General features: G+C 34.5%; 1 protein-coding gene across 1 annotated transcript; it reads left to right on the top strand.

The window, feature by feature from the left end:
* The first annotated feature begins 6,680 nt into the window (after positions 1-6,680).
* LOC111908420 (protein BRASSINAZOLE-RESISTANT 1) lies at positions 6,681-8,525 on the top strand. Its single transcript, XM_023904248.3, has 2 exons — positions 6,681-7,240; positions 7,596-8,525. Exons 1-2 carry the CDS (start codon positions 6,971-6,973, stop codon positions 8,205-8,207), a joined length of 882 nt encoding a protein of 293 aa, XP_023760016.1. The 5' UTR covers positions 6,681-6,970; the 3' UTR covers positions 8,208-8,525.
* Positions 8,526-20,487: the final 11,962 nt, after the last annotated feature.

The raw sequence follows: 20,487 nt of genomic DNA, 5'->3' as shown, positions 1-20,487 counted from the left end.
ATTTCACACTTGCTTTTGACCTGGATACCTGAACGGTTCTCCCCCACTTCGATCCGACTAAGTCTCCACGACATACGAGAAATGGAAGGATTCCTGATCCTTCCTACATTCCAATGATTGATCTGCTGACAACCGACGCTTACTAAAGCTAGCGACCCATTGCCAAGATAACTTAAAAGACCATACAACCCCTGAAAACTAGATGAACACTTTTTGAACTCCAGCAATACTGATAACTCCAAATGCCTTGAAAGATATCATACTCAGATCTTGAATTCCAAATAACCAACGCTCCGACCAAAACCTCGTCAATAGGCCACTTCCCTTGACGACTCCACAAGTCAATTTGGGTACAATGATTGAACAAGCAAATCTCAATGATGGTGGAGAACCATCCCGTCGGACCCTGACTATAGACCTTCCACATAATCCCCCTGAACCGATATCGACTATAAACTGATATAACACTAAACACTTCGGACCAGTAAAAAGAGAAACGGCCTTACACTGACCACTAATAATTCACGGTATGCAAATGGCATATGACAATGTTTTAAAATATAGTTCCTACATGAGCAAGGAAGTGAATTGGATGCATGCTTATCCAAACTGATGCAAGATTCCAACAACCATAAACACATATATAAATAACCTGAAAGAAGGCAAAAGATACATACATGCAGAACTCAACTCCTCTCTGCTGGGGCTACTGCCCTACCATCTCGTTCATCGGTGATCCTCAAAGATGTCGGAGCAGGTGTGCTCACTGCTCCTCCCCTCAACATTGGATAGTAGTCATTCTTGTGGCCCACCTGATCGCGGTGACTCGTTATATACCATGGTGTGTTATATAAGATGCATGAATGAGTTTAAGAGGTTAAAAAGAATATTTCAAATAGTTGGTTGGCTTTTGTCCTCATTAACCTTTACTCATAATATTTAGGCAAAATCAAATATGCAGAAATAGTCTTTATGGTTAAAAAAATATTAATTTTAGTCTAAGTTGACATTTTGTTACAAGTATTTTCATTTTGAATCTATAGTTCACAAGTATTTTTAGTTTTGATTTTGATATAAAATACTGTAACTAATTGATTAATAACGAAGTATATTTTAGGGAAAATGACTCTGGAGGGTAACTAACTATTGAGTTTGTTCTCATCTGGTCCATTTTTTTGTATCAAATATATCATCAAACTTGTTGTTTGTGTTCATCATAACCTTTTTGACCGACTATCACCTGTGATAGCCGGTCAAAGGGTTATGGTGAACATAAACAACAAGTTTGATGGTATATTGGGTACAAAAAAAGGAAAGGGACCAAATGAGAACAAACTCAATAATTGTTTACCCTCCTGAGTTATTTTCCCTTTACTCATTTACAGAAAATCCCATGTCATCTCCTGCTCATATTAATGACTTTATGATATTCTATAACAACCCAAATTTTATAGAAATTTTTTAACTTTTATAATCATAAACATCAACCACAATTGTTTCCAAAGATCTCATTACATGATCATAGTGTTTTTGAAAGATCAGAGTATCAAGACTAAATGCAAAAATACTGGAGAATACACGCCGCGCCATCAAGCCGGGCCCTTTCCCTTAGAGTTAGAAGTACCTGAAACATCCAAGAAAACTATAAGCACTCGTTTAGCGAGTTTCTCAAAAAAAACAAAAACATATAATCACATCATTCCATGCACACATACATATAGTTTTGCCATGGACTCCCTCCATGGTCTTCACTAGGAATGCCATGGGTTGTCCCCCATGGTCCTGTGTCACCGAGCCATGGACTCGTCCCATGGTCTAACCAAGTGCCACGGGCTCATCCTATGGTCTTTAGATAAATCACATATATAACAAATAGCAAACCATTATATACTCCCTGACTAAACATATCATATCAATTAATGGGTCGGCCTTGGTGCTTTTGACCCATGAGTGTAGTGAGAAGACTCACCTCAGTCTGTTGAACACAAAAGTTGCTCGCCTAACAGTCTGAAACCGTACACACTGGAAAATGATACAATTAACCCTAAATTAGGATTATAGAACAATCTAATCAAAGAGTCTAAACACTTAAGCCTAAGCCCATCCATAATGGCCCAAAAGTCTTCCCTTTGCTAATGGGATTAAGATACAAGATAAAAGTCATTAATGAGCCACACGACCCAATAAGTCCCAACCAAAACAACTATGGCCCAAAACATAATATTATCCCAAAACTCTATATGGGTCCAAGCCCAAAACTAAATAAGGCCCAATAAGCTTACAAGCCCACATAAAGCCCAAAACCAACTGAGTGCGTACACCATGTGTACCACTCCAGTATGATCAACATACTAAACCCTTAAGCAGTACGTGTTGCGTACATGCTACTACACACGACATACAAAAAGGTCATGCAACAATCTATCATTAAGTTCTTAATACTTGGGATTTCAACGTCAAACTTTAGATATGAGTCCATTAAGACGTCCTAGGGCATAAAGTTGGCAACTTTATTCCCTTGCACGCCATGAGTGACCCCTATACTTCATGCTTCTCATTAAGACCTCATTAAAGACCTCTAACTTATGTATGGAGTCAAAATGTGAAAACCCAGAACTTCTGTCTCGCACACTTAACCATTTCAATCAAAGTTAAACATGCTTCGTTGACTTTTGGCACTATTTGAGGGTTCGTTTAAGTGATTCTAAGCTTGAACATGATCAAGGTTGAGTCTAGGAATGAGTTAAGAAGTTATATATTGTCAAAACAAGGCCATGCACACCTTTAGAGGGAGTGTACGGCCGTACACATGGGTGTGCGGCCGCACACACACCTCTTGGCAGCATACTCCTTTCTCGGCAGCACACCTACCCTATATAAAGGGTAGACCCCTTTCCTTTCATTTCTTTAAAATCTTGGCAGCCCACAACACCTTTTCTCTCAAGATTCTTCAACCACAAACCCTCCCAAGGCTTCAAAAACGTAAGTAATCCATCCCTTAGCTTGTTATACTTGAAGAACCTCTTGATCTAGGCCTTGAATCATGAAAGTCCCGTCATGTTCTTCATCTTGTTGAAGGAGTGCGACCACACACCTGTGTGTGCGGCAGCACACTCATGTGTACGGCAACACACTCATTTGTGCGACCATACACACACACACACACCATAGGACCACAAACCCATTTCTAAGACCCTAAACTTGTACTATAACCAATTATGGGCCTAGGACACTTCATGGATGCAAGTATGGACCTTGAAAACACCTTTAAGGTGGCCATACACCTCACTCATGCAATCCTTTGAGGTCCTAACACTTAGTGCAAGTAGTCCCAAGTTCTTAGAATGGTTCTTCGTCACATCTAGTGGTGAAATACCATCATTTGACTCCTTAATGTGTCATTACTTGTTGATTAGGATCAAATCGTGTTCAAGGCTTCACTTGAACATTCCGCATTCCGTATCGATCCTTCATTCAAATCACCCGAGGTGAGTTCATACCCCTACGCTTTTTCCGAGTTTTTCATGTTTTCAGGGGGGATACAAGCAAAAGTACAAGGAAACTTGTGCTCAAAATATATTATTTTGTTTAAGATAATTATATTTTCAGTATGCTTTTAACATGGAAAATAGTTTTACCAACCGATTAAGAAATCAACACGTAGAAACAACTTTCAAAACTAGAACAATGAACTTGTGAATTATATAGAAAAATGTATCATTTTATAAAGGATTCACGCAAATCATAAACAAGATTTTCGGTATTATTACTTGTAAATTTGTTAGGCTATGTTTGAGACACGTTCTTGGTAACACTCACCACAAGAAACAGAGTGGAGGACTAGTACTCGTGACCAGAGTCTCTTGTAGGGAGAGCGTGACTGTTGTGTATAGCTCTATACGGGACTGACAATCCTGCACCTCACTGCTAGCTACAGCTGGACCGGCAGGTCTGCGGGTGACAAAGTCATTAAGGATATCGGCCGTTGCGGGCCATATCCAGTCAGTTATGCTTATGAAGCTCACAACCTAGATAACAGGAATTTACTTTTGTAATAATGAATCAAGTGAACTAACCTCAAAGTAATAACCAATTTAATTACTGGAGGGTATTAATAATAATACCTTCAAGACTTAGTTCATCACGGTTTTCTTTTGTTTAGTTTTATTTATGTAATAAGGCTAATATACCTCTCTGGGTGTAACCAAGGTTTTTAAAAGAAAACAGCTTTTATCAACACGAGTATGGTAGATACGTGCAAACCTCAGTTTAAAACGGATAATCAACCATCAACCTTTAGGGAAAATATAGGATTTTCCCAGGATAAACCGGCTATTCAAAACGGATTGTTTTACAACCAACGGATATTCATATTCATTCCACGACACATTGGATTGTACATGTTCTGTACGAACCTGGAAGTCATGGAATGAATGGGTTTTCAAACACGCTTTTCATAAGAAAATATAGTATTTTCTTGAGGAACACTTTTCAAAAGGATTCAAAGAACACTTTTCCACCAAAACTAAATGCTTATGAACTCACCAACTTTATGCTGATATTCTTTCAAAACTACTTGCATTCTCAGGGAATTAGTAGACAGGTACTTCCAGGAGCTCGGAGAAGTCGAAGTGTTAGAGTCGCGTCTTTCTATTTTACTTTTAATATGAATAAAACTATGTATTAAACAATGTAAACCTTTTTCACATATGTATTCAATGTCTGGTTGTGTTTACTATGCTTGCTATGATACAATTGTTGTGATACTACGCATGACGTCAACCACCCCCGAACGTTTCCGCCGTTCCAGTTTGAGGGTGTGACACAAAACAACCTCGAAGATGGCAACTTTATGCATCAAACATGCTCAATGAGCTTGGATCTAGGAATCTTAATCTCTGGAGTTGCTTAACTCTTAAAAGAAGATCCAAAAGCCAAAAAGGGACTCCATAACAAAATCCTAGCTCAAACAATCAAAGAGAGGACAAGGTTATGACTTTATACCTCCAGAAGTTCCTGATGATGAACTAGATGCAGGATCTAGAAGCCCAATAATACCCAAAGCTTGGTCACCACCTTTTCCTTCTTGAATACACTCTAAAATGGCCACTAACACACTTTCTAAGCTTAAGAATCACACTCACAAGGAAATATGAGGTCAAGGGACGAAATGAGGCTATGGAGGCTGATTAGGGTTTGGTCCAAAAGCCTTAAGGACGTTTATATAGGTCTCAAGCCCGAAAATTAAGGTTTTGGTCTTCAGTAACATACGCCACTCGTATCCCTTGGTACGCCCAACGTACATAACGAATTTTCGTGATCCAACCTCCTTAGTACGTTAAGTGTACTACTCCTTGAGTACGCCCAACGTACGAAAGGACCAATTCATACTAAACTTCATACCAAGGGGTAAGAAATGTAAATATATGGATCCCAACCGTACATATTCATTCTTGATTATCTTCAAAACATAACCCACGAAAGAGCATTATTCATACATGTATAACTTTGTAATGCACTTGAATATCTATTAGGGGAATCTTGATTGAGCAGGTGCATTTCATGACTATATTTACATTTCCAATCCAATAATTTATCGTATCATGGATTTTGTACAAGTCTACAAACGAGTAGAATCACAAGTGCTGTGATTTTTGAGTTTACTTGACTTTAAGATCAAATTCATGGGATAAGATACAACATCAATATGTACAAGATCATGCAGCTTTTGCAGACACATCACCATAATATACCTTGAGGTAAAAGTTTATGTTGATAAATATATCTCTCATACACGGTCATATCCTTTTGCAGAAAGTTGTTGACATCTAACCACAGTAAGCATAACATAGACCATGTTTTGACGAAGCTACCCCTCCGAAACTCTCTTCATGTATGTTATGACTTAAGAAGGTTGCAGTCTTTGATACATTTGCAGTTTTAATTTCATTTAACTTTTTGGGGAAAATAACTCAAGAGGGTAACCAACTGTTGAGTTTGTTCTCATTTGGTTAATTTCCTTTTTTTTTTATACCTAATATACCATCGAACTTGTTGTTTGTGTTCACCATAACCCTTTGACCGACTATTACATGTGATAGCCGGTCAACAGGGTTATGGTGAACACAAATAACAAGTTCGATGGTATATTGGATACAAAAAAAGGAAATTGACCAAATGAGAACAAACTCAACAGTTAGTTACCTTCCAGAATAGATTTGTACACATATTCATTATTTTAAGCTTATATAATTACAAATTGAATTATTGAGTTTTATAATGAATTATATATAATAATGTTACTAATACTTTTATTTTGTTATCAATATTGAAAATAAATGCATTTATTATAGATTTATGTAATAATGTTTTTCCTTCAATGATTTACACAATAATTATGGTATGTTATTAATGTATATATATATATGCAAATTAAATATTTGTAACAACAAACAAATTATATAATCTGTACAAAATATCTTATTTCATACTTCAATAAAGGAAGTAAAATAATTGCATAAATATACATTCAATTATTTAACATTCGAGTGTATAAAGTTATTTAGTTACACGATATTGCCATTTGATCCCTTTATTTTATTGTCTTCTTGTAATTTGGATACTGTACATAACATGCACATCTTTTAACGGTGTACACATGAATAATCAGCAAATCCCATATGAGATCAACGGCCCCAATTATTTGAAATCATTGAGCAGACAGTAAAGTTCCTCCTGTTTCTGCATTACATGATTCTCGCCCTCTTTTCAGTATTTCAGTGCTTTTACGTCAACACATTCACACATCACACACAATTACAACACATCGCCGGAAAACACACAGAGAGGGCGGCGGAGGAGAGGCAAATTCTTCGTGCAAAACTACACACATTTTACAACATTCTTTTCCCCACACTCAATCAAACATATATATAGAGAAAGACAGATTGTGTGTGATTGTTGTTACGAGATGATGTGGGAGGGGGGATCGTCGTCGATGACGGTGGCGGAAGGAGGTGGAGGTGGTGGAGGAGGGAGGAGGAAACCATCGTGGAGAGAGAGGGAAAATAACCGGCGGAGGGAGAGGCGGAGGAGAGCAATTGCGGCGAATATCTATAATGGACTCAGAGCACAGGGCAACTACGATTTGCCGAAACATTGCGATAACAACGAGGTTTTGAAAGCTCTTTGTAAAGAAGCTGGTTGGGTTGTTCTTCCTGATGGCACCACCTTTCGCAAGGTAAAACAAATCAAATATTCTCCAAAAACAACTTTATTATGGTGTAAAATCATCTTTTAGTCGATCGATTGATCATCATCGATCTGCATTTATGTCCATTGGTTAGATCTAGGGTTTTTATGAACTATCGGTCGCCCTTTTCAGTTTTACTTTTCAAATTTCCCTCTTAAATTCCAGATCAAATCAGTCGTTTTGTTCCCCTTGTTTAATTTATGAAAATGGTTGGAAATTTCAAGTATATGATTCTGTTCATGTAGAATGCTTTCTATAATTGTACGTTCTAGGGTTTTAAAGTGTAGATCGACCAGTTTAACTTGTTCAATCTAATGGTTTTCATTTCGATCTGAATCTGCAGGGATGCAAGCCACCACCCGCCATTGAAATCGGAAGCACATCAACCAACACAACTCCATGTTCTTCCCGAAAACCAAGTCCACCTTCTTCATCATTCCCTTCTCCATCACACTTCGACATGAATCAATCCGCATCACATCACCCCTTCACCTTCTTCCGTGACTCAATTCCTTCATCACTCCCACCTCTTCGCATATCAAACAGCGCCCCTGTAACTCCACCTCTCTCCTCCCCAACTTCAAAACCTCCCCAAAACAACCATCTAATCTGGGAATCATTCACCAAACAGTCAATTCCCTCTTTCAATCTCCCCTACTTTGCATCTTCTGCTCCCACAAGCCCAACTAGATATCAACGTTTCACACCCTTTACTATCCCAGAATGTGATGAATCCGGTTGCTCCACCCTTGATTCTTGTCAATGGGTGAGTCGACCCAGTTCTCCCACCTTCCACCTTGTGAGACCAATGGCTCCGGAAATCTCCACCATGGAAAAAGGGAAAGGAATGGAATTGGAATTTGGGAATGGAGTGAATGCATGGGAAGGGGAAAGGATTCATGATGTGGGTTTGGATGATCTTGAACTCACCCTTGGAAGTGGCAATGCTAAGTGATTTTAATGGAGTTTTGAAGATGTAGAGATTTAGAGGTTAGTGTATCAGTTAATTTATTTCTAGTTCGTGTTGATGTTAAATTACTGATTTTTGATCTTTGTTTCATGGAAACTTTTAATTTAAAAAAAAAAAAATGGAGGGTAGTAGTAGTATGTATCTTCCTGTTTCTATTTATTAATTTCTTTCCCCATTGAAGCACCTCTATTTTCTTGTGCAAATATTGATCATTTATAACAGATTTATCAAAAATACCAACCACATGTTATTTTGTTGGGTAATTCGACAACAATTGAATAGATATCTAATATCTTAGTTTAAGTATTCTGTGTGTTTATAATTTATAATTGAAATGTATAAGTATGATGTTTATTTATAAATTTTTGTAATCTCGTAATTAATGCGATCTTCTTGGTAGAGAAATACTTTTAAGTTATATGAACTAATTGCATCAAGTCAAAAGACAATTTTGTACAAAGGAGTATATGGAGGGGACCATGAGACCCCACTTAGAAATCACATGTAAGCTAATCATGCAAACCATGAGACCTTTTAAAACACATCATCAACTACATGATTTTTAATAATTTGTAAATTAATTTTAATAATTTATAAATTAATTGTTGTGCATGATCTTGTCCCATATAATGGGATCATGATGGCGGTAGGGATGGCAACGGGGTTGGGGTACTATGGATCATATCCGCCACCAATTCCCATTAGGGAACAACACCAATCCCATTAGGGAATGGAATGCTGTCCCCTAATTTTTATTTTTTCATAATTTTTTATTTGAAAGAGTAATAAAAAAATAAAATTCATTTTTCTCAATTACTTTAAAATAAATTTTTATTCAAAATGAGTAATAGAAAAATGAAAATCATTTTTCTCAAACGTGTTGAAGTTACAACTTTAAGTTGTAATGATTAAATTTAAAAGAAATCCAATTTAATCATTATTGAAAATGAATTGATGATCCAAAAGTTTGATAATGTGTTTGTGGATATTATATATATATATATATATATATATATATATATATATATATATATATATATATATATATATATATATATATTAAAGCTCATGGCATGTAACAACAAGGAATGTTTAGGACTTTAGGTTTTTGACACCATTCTATGGGGTTTCATAATTTTGGTCCCTTCAATATTTACTCATGCAAGCTCCACCCAGAAGTATATCCAATTGTGCAGTCTCCACCTAGAAGTATATCCATTTGTCAAATTGGTCCCTGCCTTTTTGTAACATTGTTGCATTTCAATACCTTTTTTCGCGTTATTACAAATTTGGTCATTCCTTGGTCAATGAATAGTGAACCCTACTATACACTTTTAGAGTTAGTCTTCCCTCTTACATGTTTTTGAAAACTTTGAAAATGTCGTTTTTTGGCCAATCTTTTTTTTAGAAAACACTAAATTATTTCTAATTCATGCAAAGCATGGACTCTTTCCTAGTTTAAATTAAAGCAAGAGGAATAGAACAAAATAGCCATCTAGAAGAGACTGAAAAACTGAAAACTAGTATAGTATGAAATGTCAAATAAGTCGAAGAAACTTGAGTCTCAAATTTGAAAGTATCATATTACTATCATTTCATTCGAAGGTCTTTTTGGCTAATTGTTAATCTCATATTTAACCCATATATTTTTTTACCTTGATTAAATCAACACACTATTCCACTGGTTGAGAAATACCATCCATATTCTTTGACATACATGTAAAAGCCCTTAGAAGCTAACATTTTCAAAGCTCTAAACTTTGCAACCAAGCCTAATATCATTTCTCTCCCAAGAGCATAAACTCCATACTCCAACCTTCATTTCATTATCTTAAGGCGCCTTTATAGACCCTAAACAAACATTCGAGTCCAAAACACCCAACAATACCTTAACATTCTTTAAATTCATTAAGATACAATTCAATTGATCTAAATGGTCTTTAAATCGAACCCACATTCATTTTTAATGAAACAAAGGTCGCTTTAACAAAAGCTTGTTTGTTAATTATTTGGTCATATACAACCTTTGCTATACGCCTATACAACCCTTTGCATTTTCTTTGTCTACAATTTCATAAAGAAACTCGTCTAAAAGCGATAAAAATATTGTAAAGTAAGCCTTTTTTTTCTTGTTGCTTAAACATCATCTCATCCACACTTATATGCATCTCCTTAATAAATGGAATCCAAACACCTAATTCTTTCAACAATGACCACATCTTAATTTGCTATATACTAAAACAATTTTCCTGATAAATTTCCCGATCAACACTTGAGGAACCATCTCCATATATGTAACAAACCAATCAATATCAACACTAGCTTTCATCAAACAACTTCCCTACACACCCACTTTGTACTTGAATCTAAAGAACACAGTAAAGGACTTTTTAGTATATCGACTAATTTGACTAATTGGTAGCCTTTCACTTCATTACAAGTCACTTTTGACCCACATGAATAAGGTGATGATTAATAGATTCATATTCATTTAAAGCTTCATATATTAACTTCAAATAATCAGCATATATATAAATGCAAAACGATTATATTCTATTTGACTTGTTTTGTTAAAAATGTTTATCTTGCATGCTTGATGTAGTGCTTCATATTCATGTTCGTAGCAATAAAGATTTATTTATAATGTGGTAGTGTTTTTTTTTGGAACGGCAAATACCAAGTAGAAGCCCTTCCGTCTTTTACAACGGAAGCACGGGTTCGAGCTAATTTACAAGGCCTCACCCTTTTTAATGGGATTCCAAAGGAAAATTCTCCATGAGTGGCCACCAATGGGAGTCAAACTCCCCACCTCCCCTCAATGGTTATAAACCCAACACCTCTTTTCGAGCTGGGGCTGGGCTCTATTGGTAGTGCTTCATATTTAGTTTTGTAGTAATAAAGATTTATTAAAATGAGAAATCGAATATGGTAGTTCCTAAAGTCAAGAATTTTAAAAATACTAATGTTTATGATGAAAATATCAAAAAATCAATTAAGAAAGTTTTAATTTTCCAAAATAATCCAGAATATTTTTTTATTATGATCAAGATGTGTGTGAATATTATCTCTCCCTAGCACAAATATTTTTTTTTATTATAATCATGGTGTGTGTGAATTATCTCTCCCTAGCGCAAATGGAGAGAGATAATATTCATTTGTAAATATAATTTTACATATATTCATCTATGAATCTTACATTTCCTCTCTCCTCCGTCACCTCCCCACTATCACTTCCAGCACCTCTATCATAACCACATTTGCCACCGCCACCGCCACAAGTGCCACCGTCACTACTACCAACACCATTGACACCGCTAATGCTATCCCTGTCATCACCTCCGCCACTACCTCCGCCACCGTTGTTACCACCATCTCCGTCACCGCAACCGTCGCCATCACTACTACCACAACTAACGCCACAATCTCTGATTCTCTGCCACCAATCGTTATATTCATATATGAATAATCACTTATGAGCATACTCATACTTATTCATATATGAATATACGTATTCATAAATGAATACACTTATTCATATATACTCATATATATGAAGTTATTGTGAGAACTAAAAAGAAAATGTGTCTACTCATCACTTTTCACCACCAAAAACACCAGTCTTTTCCAAATGGTGCATCTAAGCCATATCTATGCTAAGAAAGGAAAGATTTGACAATTTTTTTATTTATTTTGGAAATTTTCATATATACACAATAAGTAGTTGTACGGATTGCTGATGAGCATAATCAACAGTCATATGGACACAACACTCATATGGACTATTGATTGCTCATCAACAGTCGTATGGTTGTTGATTGTGCACAACGCAGTCCATATGACTGTTTATTTTGGGGTAATTTGCGCGCTTGGTCCATAATTATTTTTTTAACTCGAAGTCTCTATTGTTTGTTTGTGTTATGCGCTTGGTCTCTACTGTTTGTTTTTGTTACGTGCTTGGTCACTGTCTTACCTAAAAAGACTATTATTTAAATAAGGAAAAACGGTAGGGTAGGTAAGGTAAGGTGATGGGGGTGGGGTTAGGGGTGTGTTTATTTAAATAAATTAAAATAATCAAGGGCAAAAGAGTTTTTTAGGTTAGACAAGGACGAAGTGCGTAACAAAAACAAACTGTAGGGACCTTCCGAGTTAAAAAAACAAGTTAGGAACCAAACATGCAATTACCGTAAACCACAGGGACCATTCGTGTAATTTACTCTACAAAAAAAACCAAAAAAGATCGTCAAATCTTTTTTTTGAGCCTAGATATGGCTTAGACACACCATTTGAAGAAAGATTGGTGTTTTGGTGTTGAAAACTGACTGATGAGTTAATTATGAGTTCGCAAGTTTTCACAAATCTTTTGGTTCTCAAAAGAACCTGACTATATATATATATATATACACACACACACACACACACACACACCTTAATAAGCATTTAGTATGTTTTGTTGAATTTTAAGAGGTGCAAGGCTTATTGCAATATTTACAATCAGTTTATGCATATAATATTATTTGGTCGATAGCTGAAAAAGTCAAGAGAAGAAATAGGCCTCCAACTCATTCAACATATATTCCACCTATTTTTTCTAAAACTACTCGATGCAAGACTCATTTAAAATGGATTGACTAATTCAAATTGTCTTCCCCTTTCCCTCAATCAAATCCACCACAACACCATTCATCTCTATTTAATCATCATCAATGGCTGATTTTTTTGCCTTGTACCAGCCGTCACCACCATTCTATCATCGTCTGCAAGAGGAACCCTAATCAAATTCTATTTTAGCCACTCTAAAAACCCTGTCGGTTCCACCACCACCCATCTCTCATTCTCTATAACCCTAATTAGCCGTCAGGCACACCAGCTTCACAGTCTCACAACATATCTGGAGCACACACCTTGAACCACTCAAGAGTCAAGACAATCGCACCATCGCTTAGACCCACTTGAAACCTACTGTCATTCTCTCTCTCTCTCTCTCTCTCTCTCTCTCTCTATTTTCTGGTCGTCAATACCATATATCGATCCACTCATCGCTGACCATCTCTCTAAAAGAATGACGACATAATTGATGGGGATAATATTGGGTTCCGGTTTTTATATTTGCTTGATGTTGTTAACCTGCATCAAATCGTACAACTTCTCACCTGTACAATCGGCCTAAACACCTCCGCCTTTCGCTTCTCTCTTTTAGAAATCCTAATCTCAAACATCACAACCCACCAACAGGAAACTATTCCGTCACATAAGCTTCACCGCCATCCAAAAAGCCACATTCACCACCGTCACTCTTCATCACACCACCGTTCACCACCGCTATATTTCCCCAACATTCAAACAACCAATGACGTGCTAATGTTCTCTCAGCATTTGACATGATTTCAATTTTCGAATCTATAACCTGAGGTACCATTTTTGAACAAGATTTATATGGTGTTTTGGGTATAATAGGTCGTAAGCATCATCATTTACCCTGATTTCGATCAGAATATGGTGCAAATTCGAATATCTAACATTATGTATCATTTTTTTCACCTATATTTCTATGGTTCCGGGCTATAAAAGGTCAAATTCCTCACCATACGTTGATGGAAAAATCTATATCGAGAACTTGGGTTGCATTCTACGATGTTTGATAAAGCCCTATTTCTACGGTGTTTGATAAAACCTTATTTCTAGAAATCTAGGTTTTGATTCAGAATTCCTTTCTCCCTTGAGGATCTCTCTCTCTCTCTCTCAAGAATCCCTTTCTATAATTATGTTTGTGATTACAGGTTCCTGAAAGCAAAAAGCTTTAACTGTATTTTTTTTTACTGTTTTTTGTATTGGGTTTGTTTGGTTACATCTTACATGTATGACGAAGGTTATATATCTCTCTCTCACTCACTCACTTTTGTGCTTTTTCTCTCTCGATCATATGAAAAAGTTTGTGTTTTTTGTTGATTCTGTTTTATTCTTAATTTATGAAGACACAGGGGAATAGGTAAAATCCATTTCATCAGATTTGGTTTGAAAGACATAAGGGGTATATATGTTTAAATTATTATAATAATATTAATATTGTAGCGCGAAAAAGCAAAACAAACAATTATATGAAAAAAGTTGTTACAAAAAAAACATATAATATGATATCTTACGAACAAAGAAAGGAAAAAAATAAGACAAATAGCTAATAGAGAAGTAAGTAGTCAAAATATGACACATAGGACAAATGTGTCTACAGGAGAAGTCTCTAACGAATATTACAAATGTGACTCTTAAAAGTGTATTAGATTTTGCCAAATATTCGTCTATGTCCGTCTGAAGATAACATATTCTCATTCATGTTAAAGAGAAAACAATTTCCAATTAGATACGTTTTGCGACGACAATCAATAAAGCTGAGGAACAAACAATTCCAAATATAGGCATTTTTTCCGGTTTTATCGCATGACCAACTTTATGTGACATTATCTAGAGGAATATCACGTGCCAATACAAAGTCTTAATGAAGCGCAATGAACAATTAAACAACAGTGAAGTCTACACATCAAATGTGGTGTACAAAAAATGTTGCACGATTAATAATGCACAATCAATCATGTGTAACTGTACATTTATAAAAAATTTGAACTTTTTATTTTTAATTCTTATTGATTTCGTTTATGTTAACATAACTCTTATTGATAATTGTTTAGATGTAATAAATTATTTGCGGAAAAAAAAACTCGACTGTAGAACCTAATTTATGAAAAAAAAACTATTTACACCCATCGGTTGGCGCTGGTAAACAACTAGTGTGTGTGTATATATATATATATATATATATATATATATATATATATATATATATATATATATATATATATATATAGGAATGATCATTTAAGAACTCAAAGTTTCCCGAAAACCTGAGAACTAAAAGTGGAACGTTGGATCAATTTTTAGGACGGATTAGATGATTAGTGGCATATTTTGTAATATATGACTAAATTTAATGGTATATCAAGTTTTTAGCAAAAGACTACAAGGGTAAATCTGGTATGAAAAAATTAAGAAGATCAAATTAATTGTTAATTTAAATATCAATTACTCTCTCTTTCTTAATGTATCGTGTATCGTGTTCTTCACCAAAATCCTCCCTCTTCGTCCACCACTCCCTCCTCCCTCCAACATCCACCCTACCTCTGTCAACAACCACCGCCTTCATTGAAGATTCTCCGATGATTGATTGATTAACATCGCGCTGGTTGAGTCATTCTTCCCTCTCGAAGTTTCGTGCCCTAATAAATCAGCCAGAGGTCCGATCACATATGTATTTTTGTGAGTGTTTTTGCATTAATCGGTTTTTTTTTGGTAGATTTGGAAGCAATTGTGGTGAATATTGAAGATGTGAAAAATGATAAATTGAAGAAAATAAGAAAATATTGACACGAAGACATGAAAACACTTTGAAATTTACAGCATATTTTATATTTTATATTTTATTTTGTATCGAATAATTTTTTTTGTATTATTACGTTTATAGATTAATTAATAAAAATGAGATTTTTTATGATTTACATACGAATATTATAGTATTTTTATTAATTTTTAAAAATTTACTTTTTAAAACAAATACAGTTTTTTTGAAAAAAAATTGCAGTTTTTATATTAAATGCAATTTTTTTTTAAAAAAAAATTGTTTTTTTTAAATGCAGTTTTCTTAAAACAACATTGCAGTTTTTTATTTAAAAATGTAGTTCTTTTTAAGAAAATTGTATTTTTTTTGAAAAAAAATGCAGTTTTCTTTAGAAAAATTGAACTTTTTTTTGAAAAACTTGCAGTTTGCTTTTTAAATTGCAGTTTAAAAAAAAATAGTTTCCTCAAACTTTTATAAAATTAATGTTTACCTAAAAAAAGTAAAAAAATCTCCATTTTTTAAAAAAATCTAAAATTATATTTAAAAAAAAAATCCAAAATTTGATTTATTATGTTAATTTTTAGAATTTTTTATTAATATTTCCAATAAAAAAATTAAACATTAAATGAGATCGGTAAGATGACGATCATGTCCACTATGAGATAATTTTGATCTAGCGCTCTACCTTTAGTTTTCAGGTTCTCGGGAAACTATGAGTTCTCAACGAATCTCACCTATATATATATATATATATATATATATATATATATATATATATATATATATATATATATATATATATATATATATATATATATATATATATATATATATATATATATATATATATATATATATATATATATATATATATATATATATATATATATATATGAACGACATTTGTATGCAATTTTAGTTAATGATAATCTTTATGTGGCGAACGTTTATTTGTATAGAATGACATTTTTTTTTCGGTATAGCAACATAAATTTAATTAGTTTTGTGATTATACATAGTAAATAATTGGTATACATAACAATTATTCATCAAATGACTTCTAGCCCAGCGGTATCCGATATTGTCTTTCTTTCTTGAGGTTGAGAATACAAGTCTCGCAGTGGATATATGTGTAATATTTTAGGTGTATTTTAATATATTTGTCGTTTTAAAAAAAAAAAAAACCATAACATAACAAATATTCCAACTTGGATTTAATTATACATAACAAATAACGTTTGAATGATTTTTATATTTCTTCTTCCGAACAAACCAAATATTTCAATAAAATATAGCAATCTATTTTATTATATGAATTAGTTCATTAAGTTGTGAGCTGCATTTCTTTTTATTACATTTCATCAAATACTAAAACAAACCCCAAAAATATTATACAAACATAATAGATATCTACGGCGACTAATTTATTTGTCAACAAAGGTCCTCACACTACAAAAATAACTGGCAATAACATCGACGCCTTTAGTGGTCATGGACACTTTTAGCGGCGCAAAAAACAAACGCATCTTTTGTTGCCGTTAACAGTGTCCGTCGCTGCTTTTGGCGTCGTCGCTAAAGGCTCATGTTGGCGATCCATGTCATTTCAACCCTTTTAGGCAATTTAAGCGATGATCCAACGACTAGTAGGACATAAGAAATCTCATGATGTTTTCACTTCATTGTGTCACTGCCAAAGAGCGCCCGTCGCCGCTAAAGGCTTATGCTAGTGATCCGTGTCATTTCAATCCCATCTAACGATTTAAGCGATGATCCAACGACGTTTTCCCTCCAGCGTGTCGCCGCTAACGAGTATTCGTCTCCGCTAAAGGTCGTCGACAATAAAACCCTCTTCGTCCTCAATTTCTTTCCCGATCTTCTGTGTTTTCCCTTCTTCTCTCTGCCCACTTTTGTCGACTTCATCGAAATCTTTGCGATTTCACCCGTCCTCTTCTCCATTTTCTCATTTTCTTTTCCTTTTCTCTTCTCCCTACTAAATTTCTAGCATTTGTATGTGTATTTTGTGTTTGTAGATGTGGATGTGTATTTGTATGTATATGTGTAGTTTGAATGTATTTTATGTATCTTTGTTTTTGTATGTGCAATTCTATGTATGTGTATTTTGTATGTGTATGTGTTTTTGTATGTATATGTGTATTTTGTATGTGTATTATGTATGTATATGTGTATTTGTATGTATAAAATTAAATACATATAAATAGGAGCGACACCTTTAGTGGCGACGAAGAGCATTAGCAGCGACACACCTTTAGCAGCGACGGAAGGCAATAGTGGCGGCCAATGGAGCATTAGCGACGAACCAATAGCGGTGACATGTTGGTCCTTTAGCGGTGACGGTCGTTGTCACTAAAGATCAAAATTCTTGTACAGCTTGTTCCTGAGTTATACTTAAAGAGAGAAACGGAGGGAAGGTGAGGGATATCGAAGGAAACCCGTGTTCCCGAGTTTGATTACCGGAAGGAAAGTGAGGGAAAGGAAAGGATTTTGGAGATTTATTTTCCTCCCAAATCGGGCGGAAACGGAAAGAAAATTAGAAGCGTATCCTGTCTTATCTTGTTATGGACCATTATACTCTCAACCCTATTAATAAATGATCATGTAGCCGAACGTCCCATACAATCGTCTTGCTCAATTTCCCTTGTCTGTTCGTGCCATAACCACTGTCCTGTTCGCGACATACCCTCTGATCAGGTACGCTTCATCCCCCAATATACAGTCTTTTTCTTCTTCATCTTCTACCTGCATGACGTTCCTATTATGCAAAACTTGTTGATCAGTTTTTGTTTAATACAACTAAGTTGGATTCGGTTTATGCTTCAATGTACAATATTGATTTAAATTGCATGACGTTCCTATTATGTTTGTGTGTTTTCCGTTAGACTTTTAACTACACACTAGTTTTAGGCTAAACATGGTTGTGATTATCCACAGTTTGTTGTATAATAATTTATAGTTGTCATCTTCTCTCTTACGCTACAACCAATACACTTTTGAAGAAACTTAGATCATTATCTTCTTTATTTTAGATGAAAGTCTGGACTTTTTTTTTGCATTAATTAATTAATAGTCCTATGTATTACACTATGTCTCTCGTATGTGTTTGGTGTTAAGCACCTGCTTAATTCTTCTAGATCTTAGAAGAGTAAGACAAATGAAAGTATGTTATATGTAGGATTCCCAAGAATTTAACCCTACAGAGTCCCAATTTCTTACAATTAAACAATTACTATTCATTGTAGAGTATAATAACCAAATGTTTAAATCACTAAAAATAGTCTCCATTTACTCTTGTTAACCAATAACTACTGTTAAAATTACTTTGATCCAATGTCATCCATAAACAAGAGTTTTTTTTTTTTATTGATATTGAGGTATATAGATTCATCAGGTGAAATTATGTGGATTACTAATGAAATTTCACCTTAAGGAATCTTCCTACAAGTTAAGAATTTCGAATTTATGCAACTTATAAACTATAATGAATGTTTTTTCATAGAATTTTGAAATTCATGTATTTAGATATTCTAACATATATGTTCTAAAATACTTATTGGAATAAATAATTTTGCAACTCATAATATAAGTTACAATTGATCAAGATTCTAAATTGGCAATAATTTTCTCTCTTTTTCTAAAAAGGTTATCAAACTGTTAAGTATAACAACAAAGATATGGTTATTTTAGTAGATATCACTAACTTTTGAAAGCCATATAATTGTAAGTATTATAATTTCCTTTTGCTTTCTTTTTTCAAGCATTCTTACAATTTTTGACTTTTTTACCCTTACATCTACTTTAGATTGATGCTACTTTTGATTAATGGTTATTGCTCAATTTGAAGTTTTTTTTTTTTATTTTTTATGTTTCTTTAATCTATAATTCTTCTTGTTTTGGATGTGGGATGTTGTTGTCTTTTGTTCTTGGTTTTTTTCCATCTGGACTTTTTTCCCTTGGCTTTACTTGTGGGTGTTGTTTTTAGGATTAAGAAAGTGTCATTGTCACAACTAGTATTTTAAGGCTAGAAAATTCTGTCAATGTGTAATTAACCTTTGATATATCTTGTAACCCTAAGTGTGAGGTTATACATGTTATTCATTCAAAAACGATAATTCAAATCAAACTCATATGTGCAAGCTCTCAACCTAATTAATTACGCTGCATTCACACAACCTTGAGTTTGAAACCCTAACTTCCCAGTTCAAACTCTTATTGGACCAGGATCCTCTTATTGGGCCTAATGGACCAATAAACCCTTAACTTGATTCTTTTGGGCTAAGAAACCTCAATTGGGCCCTAGTTGGACCCACATCCCTTAAACAATAGTCTTTTGGGCCATAAGACCCTTCATGGGCCTTATTGGGCCGAAACCATTCATTTGTTTTCATGGTCCGAAAACCCATTCCTTTTTTCATTTTGGGCCGTAAATACATATATGGGCCTAATGGGCTGAAAATTTTCTTATTAGGCCATACATTTTCGGGTGTTATCCAATGTAAGCCCAATGTTTATTTTTTTTTCTTTCCTTCCCTCACCCCTTATTCTCGGTTTCAAAAAAAAGGATTAATGAGTAAGTGACACATCATAATTACATGGAAGACATCCATGCATTGTCGTCCATGTATTTAGGCATACAAGATTATCCCCCATATATTAAGGCAAAACCTTTCCCTCTCTTCTTCTTATCCTTGGCCGAGAGCACCCACCACCCTCACTTCATCCATTTTTCAATCACAAACAACACTCTCATACCTCTCAAGAACACAAGGAAAAATCCTTCCATTTTTCCTTCTAAAAATCGTGACTTTGTGTGTGTGTGTGTGTGTATTAAGAATTCTTCATTAAAGTTCATCATTCTTGGTAAGT

This window comes from Lactuca sativa, chromosome 5 (genome assembly GCF_002870075.4).
Source record: "Lactuca sativa cultivar Salinas chromosome 5, Lsat_Salinas_v11, whole genome shotgun sequence".
Classification (NCBI taxonomy): Eukaryota; Viridiplantae; Streptophyta; class Magnoliopsida; order Asterales; family Asteraceae; genus Lactuca; species Lactuca sativa.
This window is presented reverse-complemented; position numbering and strand designations above follow the sequence as displayed.